The 11,444-nt window shown below is 37.4% G+C and overlaps 1 protein-coding gene across 1 annotated transcript; it reads left to right on the forward strand.

Moving 5' to 3' along the window:
* The first annotated feature begins 7,740 nt into the window (after positions 1-7,740).
* Positions 7,741-8,927, forward strand: LOC101305357 (DNA topoisomerase 6 subunit A-like). The gene is made up of 2 exons (XM_004296309.1): positions 7,741-8,395; positions 8,485-8,927. Exons 1-2 carry the CDS (start codon positions 7,741-7,743, stop codon positions 8,925-8,927), a joined length of 1,098 nt encoding a protein of 365 aa, XP_004296357.1.
* The last annotated feature ends 2,517 nt before the right edge of the window (positions 8,928-11,444 follow it).

The following is an 11,444-nucleotide window of genomic DNA, read 5'->3' on the forward strand; positions in this document are numbered from 1 at the left end:
TTTGGCTGCTTGTTACGTTGCAACTTCCCATTTCCTTATGTTTTAAAAGACTCATTATCAGCACAAAGCTAGATTCATGATTTTCACTAGGACAAAGCAAAACCTTGTCAAACAAAAGTCATCCCCTGTAGCAGCAAACTACTTGCTGCACTGCACCTCTCTTCTTCTGGAAATTGACTATTCTTCCTTTCATGAGTCTCCTTTCCCTTTGATCCATGGTTCCTCCATTCAATTCAGGGGAAGAAAATATTACAATTGAACTAATAAAAGGAGAAGTGATCGGGTGCCGTCGGTTCTAGTGGAGTAGGTCTATGGCCGTAGCGTTCAAAATTCGTAGCAAATACGATTACATGAAGTTCTTAGTTACTAGTGTAAGCATTTCCTAAAAAAAGTTGTTAGTGTAAGAATTTTTTCCATGTGTTACCAGTAGCCCATGTGACATTTTTATCCTGGCTCCGCCATTGCTCCAGCCTAGTCAAGACCGGGCTGGCTCCGCCACTGCTTCCATTGATTTGAAAACTTGAAACGTATTCAGCAATTTTTTCAAGCTAGGAAAGAGAATTGATCGATCACCGGTCTATATATATATAGACTCGCATTACAATATAAAGGGTAATATTCTAAACCAGCTTTATTTTCAAGGAAACCGTCTGTGTTCTAGATGCACTAGGACAAAAGAATCCATCAAAGCGTAATCTTCAGAAACAATCATTCCAAAACCATCAAGGATTGCATGATTACGAAATTATTCCTTGAACCTAGATTTTTCAATAGGTTAAGTTCCTTATTTGATGCAGTTTGGAGAATTGGTACAAATTACCAAATATATTTGACTGGGTACTTGAGTTGTGCAACTACTGCCGTGGATGTCTTTTATCTGTTTGGTATAAGTCTTATCAGAATTCTAAGCCGTCTTTCCTAACTGTGTTTACTGTTTAGTAAGGAATGTAGGATCACGTCATACTATCACGTGGTCCTCTTGTAGTATCTAAAAATTTCTCCATAGTAGGGGTTCATGAGTTATAAATACACTTTTGACTATCAAATATATGTTGTAAAAGATGAGGAAGAAGACAACTGTTGTCTGGAGACCTAAAACGCATATAGGGTACCGTCATGTAAACGTTTATACAAGATTTTTCACCTGAGAAACATCAGATAAGTTCATGGTAGATTAAAGAGAAACACAGTCAATCAAACACGTGAATGTATTAACTAAATTTAGGGGTGCATTTTAGTTTGCCTGCTAAGTACAGAGCTGACAATAAACAAATGAAGACCTTCTTTCTCAATCCGGCAAATGAAGAACTGGATCGTTGGCTCAGTATGTGCTCTATATGGCTTATTGCATTTATTTGACTAATAACTGGTATTTAACTGAAGGATTCCCCCTTAGCAAAATTTTTATATGTTTGCAATTACAAATGAAGTCTTTTCCTCTGAGCAAAAAAATTATACGTTTGCAATTACAACTAACTAATTTAGATTAACTTCCCAGACTTGTTCTCAGTTTGATACCGTCTATGTTGATAAGTATTGACAATAAGATATCTTGCAAATGGGAACTGCTCTACTGAATTTCTAGCTCTTTGGAGGTCTCCGCCGTATGGGAACGTATTGTAGGAACTGGTGTAGGCCACCACGGAAGCATAATTTGTAATGCTTTCCCAGAAAATGGTTCATCCATGTCCATCTCGGAACATTCTCCTGTGTGAATGTTGCTCTTGTAAATAACAGTATAATCATCATCATCATCATCATCTGCTTTTTTCTTTTTTGGAAATGTATAATCTGTTAGAGACACAAAACATGTGTCCAAATCGTTTGGATCAGAACCGAAATACTCCAGCGAATTATACTCCGAAGTATACCTATAGCACCGCACTCCGTCCATTAAAGAATAAATGTTTCGGTGTTTCTGACCCAGCTCTCCACCCCCTTGTACCGCCATTTGTTCTTGTTCTTCTTTTTCTAACTCCCAAACAAATAGCCTAGCTCCAATACCGTCCTCATTCCCCACCATACGCATCAACTGCAGACGTCCACGGTGTGCCTGGAGGTGATATAATGAAGAACGTTCATCTTCATCTTCATTTTCCTGCCGTTCAACAAGTTTAATAACATGAAATTGATATCTCGAATCACCATCAGCAGCTGTACTATTAGAACAAGAGGAAGTGCTTTTGTTGTTGATCATCAAAGGTCCCAGCCCGAGCAGATCACCATTCGTAGCATTCCAATATAGCATTCCATTGCTAGCAAAGGCACCCGTTGAAGCAAGTGGATCCGACGGAAGTTTGGAAAAAATAAAGCCGCGTGGACATGATACTAGTGATTCTCTCCACTCACCAATATCATTAGAGAATACCTGAATCTTAAATTCGAAACAAAGGTTTTTCTGGTCTTCAGGAGCCAGAATTCTCACAACCTTGCACTTATACTCCGCATCAATTCTAATTACCTTCCTTTTTTCTCCTTTTTGATGATCAGTACTATTGTCGGTGTGTCTGTCATCTTCTTCTTCCTTGTAGTATGGCTCACACATGAATCCCACCGCAGGAACAGAGCACCAACTGCATCGATCGGTCGGAGGAAGACTAACAAGTTGCATGGTCCTTGGATTGCAGATGTAATATTCACCGTTATCGTCGACACCACGTCGTTTGCAGAGAACCAAGTCGTTCCATGTAGCTAGCACTTTTAATCTCTCTATCTTCTTGGTTTTGAAACTCCTAAATGTTGCAAACAAATCTGTGGTAAGGAGTTCAGACCCCCACTTGTTTATAATAGTACCAGGTATTATGGTTTGGTTTTGTCTTTGCAGCCACAGAAACCGGCCCACAAAATTAGGATCGGACGTGAGTGAGCGCCAACTTTTTGAAACCGACTTGCATCGAAAGACTGCTTTTACGCAAGGAAGTCGACAAAGGATTTCAACTAATAATTCCTCTAGGATATCATGTATAGTGGTTGACGATGCTCTTGCTAATCGTTTCGACCGTCTTAAGTCATCATCAGACGAACATACTGATACTTCACTAAATTTCCTTTTGCTAGTTCCAGGATCTCTATCATTGGTTGATGATAAGCTCTTCTTTCTCTTCGATTGTCTTGGGTCATCATCGGACGAAAACTCCGATACGTCACTAAATTTCCTTTTGCTGGTTGCCGGATTTCTATCATCGGTTGAAGTTCTTTTCTCAGCTAATCTCTTCGCTCTCTTCGACAGTGGTAGGTCGTCATCAGACGAAGACACCGAGTCGTCTTCACCAAGTTTTCTTTTGGTAGTAGCTGGATTTCTGTCACCTTCCATTGATTTGAAAACTTGAAACGTATTCAGTAATTTTTTCAACACAATTGATCATCAACCATCTTATCTATCTATATATAGACTCGCATTACAATATATAAACGCTAATTATATATTTTTAATTAAGGAAAGCTTCCATGTGTCCTAGATGCACTAGAAGTCTAGAACAAAGTAATCCAAAACCAACTAGGATTTGCATGATTATGAAATCGTCTCCTCGTCCATAATCGTTTCGCTTGGAGATCAGTTTTATCTCTGTTTTTTTGTTTTTTGTTTTTGATTCTCTGCTATACAGCCCAATATTCTTTAAACAGTCCATAATGCTAGCTATGGGTAATGCTAGAGGGTCTTAATAAGGCCTAAGATTTATGACATTAATTATAGGGAAAATGCCCTAATGCCCAAATATTTGAAAAACTAAAGCCCATTTCAGTTAAAGTCTTATCTTTGTGCTCATTCCAATGATTCTTGAGAAAAATACATTATTACCCTGTGTTTAATTAAATCCACACAGTTTTTATCTCTTTCTTCTTCTTCTTCTCTCTCTCTTCCCGATTTGGTTTCCTCTCTCTCTCTCTCTCTCTCTCTCTCTCTCTCTCTCTCTACCNCTCTCTCTCTCTCTCTCTCTCTCTCTCTCTCTCTCNCTCNCTCTCTCTCNCNCNCTCNCTCTCNCTCTCTCTCTCTCTCTCTCTCTCTCTCTCTCTCTCTCTCTCTCTCTCTCTCTCTCTCTCTCTCTCTCTCTCTCTCTCTCTCTCTCTCTCTCTCTCTCTCTCTCTCTCTCTCTCTCTCTCTCTCTCTCTCTCTCTCTCTCTCTCTCCCCCCCGTTGGATTTTACGCATGATGCCGGCCACGGCGAGGAAGACTGCGATTTGTCGGCGTCTGGCAATGGAGACTCACCGACGCCGGATTGGAAGCGGACTCCGGTACAGGCGACGAAGCTCGCTACGGAGTCCATGACGGTGAAGACGATACTGAAGATCTCAGACAAGGTGACGGAGTACATGGCGAGAGAACTACTTCATTGTGCTTGGAGTCGAAGCAAAGCTCAAACGATGCCGTGACGACGAGGATTATGACGCAACTGTTATTGCACGGAGCAGACCAAGCGGAAGGCGCAACTACTGCTCAAGCTTCTTGGAAACTCTGAGGACTTTGTTTGCTGCTACTGCTCGAGCTTCATGATTTTGGCTATTTTCATTTTCCTTTCTCTATTTTCATTTCTTTCTCAGTGATCTCAAATTCCTCATGATTTTGGCTTGGTTGGAGGTGAGAATAGTAGCAAACAATGTCGTATAGGTGGATAATTTGACTACTAGGGAAAATCATGACTTGGTCCGGTGTTGGGACTTGGAGTACCGGGAGTTGGTAATTCTCTTAAGTTTTTTTTTTTTTTTTTTTTTAATTTCCTTACATTTGAATATTGGGGTAAGTGATTATTGAGGATTGATAAATGATTATTGGGGTCAATAAGTTATTATTTGAGGTTTGTAACCTGATTATTGAGGGTCAATAAGTGATTAGTGGGTGATTACTGGGTGTCAGTAACTGAAAATAAAGTGATTATTGGGTATCAGTAACTGAAAACTAAAAGTTATTGGGGTCAGTAACTCGATTATTAAGGTCAGTAATTTGATTATTTTCTGGTAAATCTTTTTTTTCTATTACATTAAGCTGAAATAAGTTGATTATTGGGGGTCAGTAACTGATTATTAGAGGTTAGTAACACGATTATTAGGGGTCAGTAACTGGTTACTAGGTGTCGGTAACTGGTTACTGGGGGTCAGTAACTGGTTATTAAGGGTCATTAACTGGTCATTAACTAGTTATTGGGGGTCAGTAACTACTTACAGGGGAAATCGGTGACTGGAGTCCGGCAGCCGGTGACCGGAGTCCGGCAGCCGGTGACCTGAGTTTGGCGGCCGGTGACCGGAGTCCAGTGAGATTCCGGCCAAGTATTCTCTCTTTCATTTTCTCTCTCTCTCTATGCATGTTTAAGGGGTGAGGGCAAAATAGTCTTAAAATAATATAGTTTGTTAAGTCTTTAGTAAAGATTTGTGCATTTGGGCATAAAGATTTGTGCATTTGGGCATAAAAAAGGTTACCTTATATTGAAATGGGCTAATGAAAAAGATTATCATTGGAATGGGAAATGATGGGTTTGAATTAGTACTAAATGGACATTTTCCCTTAATTATATGTGTCATGTCATGTCACCTAGACAAATAACCAAATTGATAAATCATGTCATGTTATTCTTAGATAAAAATACAATATTAACCCTAACAATACAGTGTACTAATATGGAATATTATCTGCCTTCTTAATATGGATGCGTATACCAAATTTAATTTATCAATAAATGACCAAGTTAATAATCATACTAAATTAGACTTTATACCATAATTTATTGATATCATAAATTTATGAAAATTTCCTTCCATCTTTATGAATCTAAATTTAGACAAAACAAAGTATATTTAGTTCTAGCTAGACTTTCGACTTATTAATTTTTAATATTTTATTTACGGGGTAGAATTTTGATATCTATATATCTAAATTTAGTTAGTTCTATGTATATTTATATATTCTATATCGAGATTTAAAAATAAGATAAAATAACTCTGTATCGATATCTTTTGGATGAATTACCTATATATATATATATATGTTTTATTTTGGACGAATCATATATATTTGTAAAGTTTTGTTCTTGAGAAATTTTATTAGCACATCCCTAATAACTAGATATACATCTCATACTTAATACACAACCTATTAACTTTATTATTTTAACATTTTACTAAATACACATACTCAAACTTCCTACAATACCCTCATTGAAAATACATAACTCATTCACTGCATATACAATCAATTCACTAAATACACATATATACTTTATAGATCTGCTCCTTAATATATTCAAAAAGAAAAAGTTCATATTAGTGAGATTTTTCTCAAAGTGTTTCATCTTACCTCGTACTGTTTGACCTCATTGAAGTCTTCCTCGAAGGTTTTATTTTTTCATAAAGGGTTTCACCTTATATATTAAGATCTTCCTTGAGGGATTTTTTTTTGTTAACATCTTCTCCCATCAGTTTTCCCCGACAAAATTTCTTCTTAAAGAGCCTCTTACTCAAATTGATTTTAAGAATTCTTGAGCTTACCAAATTAAAAGAAAACAATTAAGACAATACATCACCATTGCATAATGAAACTTTCAACATTAGAATGCTCAATCCCGTCTGTAAAACTAAATTAATCGATTCTTATGAACCATTGCATAATATTCATATGTGGTGTCAAAATATCGGTACTCGATTCAAGCTAAAAAAAATAAAAATTGATATGAATGTCTCTTTTGGTAATTTGCGTACTCACAAAGTCTTATATAATTTTTATATAAAAAAAAAAAAAGATGTGTGTTTAGCATTTAAGGATGTGTTAATAAAATTTCTCTTTGTTCTTAGACGAAATTGTTTTTTCATAACAAGCTAGTATAAAAAATGATGATTTTCCTTAGAGATAATTCTTGTTTTACATGAGTTGTTGGGGATGCTCTTATTAAGACCAAAAATCATTTTCCAATGCTATATTATACTTTTGCTTCTAAGTTTGTCTGTGTTTAGTGTGTTCTTGCTAGCGGTTGGTCAAAGTGTAGATTTTGTCAAAACTATATGGTTGTGTATTGGCAAACTATGAATAAATAAGCAGCAGCAGAAGTTCGGATATACAGATGTATCACCCAGGTTGCAGAAATCTTTGAGATTAGTTAACTTTGACAATTAAAAACGAGCCAGTTTGTCGCTGTGAGGATGTCATTGCAATCTTCTTCGCTGCCGTTGAACATTGAAATGCCTCTCAAACTTCAAAAGCAGTGCACCTCCGCCCTCCCCCGATGGAAACTGAAGAGACACTGAAGCACCCTGTTACAGAGATCTTGCCCTCTTCTCTTGAAGAAAAACTCGAGAAACAAATGAAACATCATGGTTTCGTACTATGTATTAACTTTTATTTCACAAGACTTGGGCCGAATTTAAAAACTGTGGGCTCTTCAGCCTTTTCTACACGGACCAATTTGTGCTTCCATCAACTCAAAATAGGTAAGTAGAATCCTAATGAATTTTTACTGAAACTTAGGTAAGTAGAGCCAGCAACTCAATAAGGTAACTATGATTAGAACTAAAAATTCTGACTTCAGCGAGGAAAGAGTTTTGATTCATATTTCCTAAGCGAGGAAGTGCTTACACTTTCCTAATATACTTTGCGATCTTTGAATCATCCTAACTTGTTTTAGGAATCAACTATCCCGAATCGTAAACAATCAATATCTATATAAGGAGTCTGCCTAGCACCTGAATTCTCAACGTCTTAGGCGATCAAAACTTCACAATCTTGATTGACAATCTTGCTAGGTTTATCAACATAACATGGCTTCACAATCAAGATGGACGAAACCGGTACCAGAAAAAGAAGTGCTCCGCCGATTAATTGCCGAACACAGAAAACTGTGCACAAGTCAGAAGGCTAATTCTGCGACCTCTTCTAGACATGAAGATGTTGATTATCACGAGGCCAAAGACCTCTCTATCACGGAAATAAAGGAGGAACTAGAAGAGCTCAAGCAGAAATTAGATGATCCGGACTTTAGTTTGGTTACACGAGGCGATCGTAACGTGACCTATCGTGCTTGCAGTGATGGGGTCCGACGTCTTACAGTGAAAAATATAAATACACGCTCTAAACCAAAAGATGTTAAAAGAAACGATGTGAGTGATGTGATTGATTATATTCTCAAATCCATCGAAGAAAACATGAGGGAAACACATCAAGGGGGGTATTACCAAAAAAGAAATGGCGATAAAAAGTTCAAGAAAGAACAAATGTACGACATTATTGATGATATATGTTGCACTATAGGGTGCACAATTCCAAGTTTCCCCGTAGATGCTGCTGAAAAAGCTTTTGTTGGAGGTCGGCTTTCGTGGATGCAGAATGGTTACCCAACCTATTGTCAAAGCCGAGATGATGGGGTGGCCGTCCCTAATTTGCGTTCAAAGATGATTTGGAGAATCATGAAGCCAAGTTTGTATTGGTCGTGGAAAAGAGAACCACTTTTGTTGAAATATTGCAAAAGAAGTTTTACGACGATTATCCCTGCATTATTATCACAGGCATGGGAATGCCCGGGGTGGGGGGCAGAAGATTTATAAAGCTGTTGTGGGAGACTTTCAGGCTTCCCACGTATGGCCTTTTCGATTGTGATCCATCAGGTATCATAATATTCAACACTTATACTGTTGGGTCGATTGAAAAGGCCTACGACAATGTAAGTTTAACTTGTCCGTCGATGACATGGTTAGGTGTTTGGCCGAGTGACCTAAGAGACCTTGAGATAGCCGGGGAGGATTTGAGTGAAAAGAATATTCAAGAAGTAGACAATCTTTTGAAGAAAGAATTTGTTAAAGATAATCCGAGGTTGAAAGAAGAGCTGAAAGAAATGAAAAGGACAGGGAAAAAAGCCAACCTGGAAGCTTTGAAGGAGAAATTTGGACCCGCTTGGTTGTCAAAGGGCTTTTTGCCGTATAAGTTGCATCGTCTTTTGACCGTGAAGTGACGATTTTAAGAGGCAACGTTAACAACATGTCGAACTTGATAAAGCAAGCATCAGTCTTATTTGAGTGGAGTTTTTTTATTTCTTTATTATTTATTTTTTTTTTTGAGGATGTTGAATTTGATAATTTGTAACAGTCCAAAGTCTTATTATTATTATTATTATTATTTGTTTTTTTTAAAGGTAAGTCGAAAGTCTTACTTGTTAAAGCAAGCGATTTTTTCCCTTTTTATTCAGAGCTATCCCAAGTCCCAAACTAGTTGTCAGTTCTCAGTAAGCCGTGTGCTCGTATCAGTCGTATGTGTTCCACAAGGCTTGGGCCGAGTCAGAGTTTCCAAGTACATGGTGTCTTTACGCGTGGATTTTTCTAGAACATTCGTCTTTCATTAAGCTAAATAAACACACCAATGCAATACAAAATGTATAGAGAGCCTAACTCAACTAACTAAATACAACCCTACAACTCTACAAGAACCTAAGCTTAGTCGATGCAACAAACATATATAGCCTGATTAAAACAATGTATAAAACAATACTTCTCTGCAATATTGTTAAAACTGTTAAAACTGATGTAATTATCGATGATGATTTAAGGGGTTAACCTGTTCTCAGACTATGTAAAGGAAGGTGTGGTATTTTTGATACCACTAACCCCATTTACTGATTTACCTCCCCTCTCTGGAGTGGGACTTAGTTTTGAACAACAATCAATTTAATATCTAAGATTAATTTTAATTTACCCCATTGAGATTTGGGGTAAACATCGCCATTTCCCATACTTTTAGTTTTGCAAATTTACCCCCTAAAGTCTCCAATTTTCATAAATCAGACACAATTGCTAAAATTTCGTCCAATTTAGAGGTTAAATGATAGCATGAAATCTTAGAAAAAATATCCTAAAAAGCGATTTATGTTGTTATAAGTCAAAATTAACATTTGAATTAGACGAAATTTTAGCAATTGAACATGATTTATGAAAATTGAAAACTTTAGGGGGTAAATTTTTAAAATTAAAAGTATGAGAAGTGAAATAATGTTAACCTTAAACCTCAGGGGGTGTAAACTGAAATTAATCATAATATCTATGTCATAGACTAATTAACTATATGTAATAATTTTTTCCCTAATAAAATTGAGTGGGACTTGAGTCCCAGCCCTCAATACGTTGGATCCGCCCCTGGATGAAACGTGACATGTAAAGATGATCAAGATCGAGGAATTTCTTATTGAGTTATTTGAATCTTCCTATCTTATTAAGAATTAAGAAAAAAAAAATCAAATATACATCCTCCAAAAGGATTTGGAACACAAATAAATCTACTTGTGTTGTTGTTAAACAAATAAGGATAGTTTTTAACAATTAAGGACAATTTTTTTCTGCATGCCATGTGTCATGGTTTAATTTATCAAACTAACCCTACACTAATTAAATATGTTTTTAGAAGAGAAAAGTCTCTCATTTTGAGATTTTTTTTTCTTCAGTGAATGGAATACGGTAGCAAGTTTTTAATAACTTAGTGTAGTAGTAGTTAATTCCAATAGAAGTAGTAGCAGAGGTTAACATTCCAGTAGGAGTAGTAGCAGGGGGTTAACATCCCAGTAGTAGCACAAGTATGCTTCCGCAATCCTCTAGTTCTACTACTGCTTGAAGACTAAACAATGAATGTTAACTCTGCTATTGTCTTATCCTTCACTTCTGCTTCTGCCTTCTCCTGCTCCGGACTGAAAGGCTCTGCTACTGCTCTCGACCCAAAGGATCTGCTACTGTCTATTGGAAGGCTATGCTACTGTTGCCGATTATTAGGAAGATGCTACTGTAACTAACGATGTTACTGCTTACTATAACGTACTGTTATTGTCTGCTACTGTTAACCACAGAGCTGCTACTGCCGACTGAGATCCAAATCTACCTTCCCCCTTACCTTTCTTAGTCTACTTCAACAATGGATTAACACCACCAAAGCACCTCTAGTAGCAATAACTTCATTCCTCAACACATTAATTAACCATACAACCATATCACTCAAATGAATTCAATTATAATCTCCATCAACAATTATAAAACCAAACTGAAAATGAACATTCACCTGTAGATCTATCCTTGCAATCATGGACATCCATAACCTCCAAAACGTCGTTGTAACTGAGATGTACAAGCACACCTATGTCACCCAAGGCTCGATTGAGCATGGATAACTCGAAGCATTCGAGGGCGACCATTCATGGCCTTTGAAGTGGTTGATCTCCTTGAGAATATGCGATCCGCAGCACCAGGGTCGGTGAAGCATCAACGACATCGTTGACTAGTTGCAAAAGCTCTGATTTGCAATGGTCGTCGCCGGCAGCAACTCCGTTGAAGGCATAGGGAAGAAGAGAGTGGAGAAGAGGCAAGCCATTGATTATGATTCCGAGTTTTCAAAGAGAGAGAGAGAGAGAGAGAGAGAGAGAGAGAGAGAGAGAGAGAGAGAGAGAGAGAGAGAGAGAGAGAGAGAGAGAGAGAGAGAGAGAGAGAGAGAGTAG

The sequence above is a fragment of the Fragaria vesca genome, linkage group LG3, assembly GCF_000184155.1.
Source record: "Fragaria vesca subsp. vesca linkage group LG3, FraVesHawaii_1.0, whole genome shotgun sequence".
In the NCBI taxonomy this organism is placed as follows: domain Eukaryota; kingdom Viridiplantae; phylum Streptophyta; class Magnoliopsida; order Rosales; family Rosaceae; genus Fragaria; species Fragaria vesca.

Excerpts from the sequence above, each read along its gene's own strand:
- LOC101305357 (XM_004296309.1), top strand. The coding sequence starts at position 7,741 with ATGGCTTCACAATCAAGATGGACGAAACCGGTACCAGAAAAAGAAGTG. Across the intron at positions 8,396-8,484 it reads TTGGAGAATCATGAAGCCAA|GCATGGGAATGCCCGGGGTG; the intron begins GTTTGTATTGGT and ends TTATTATCACAG.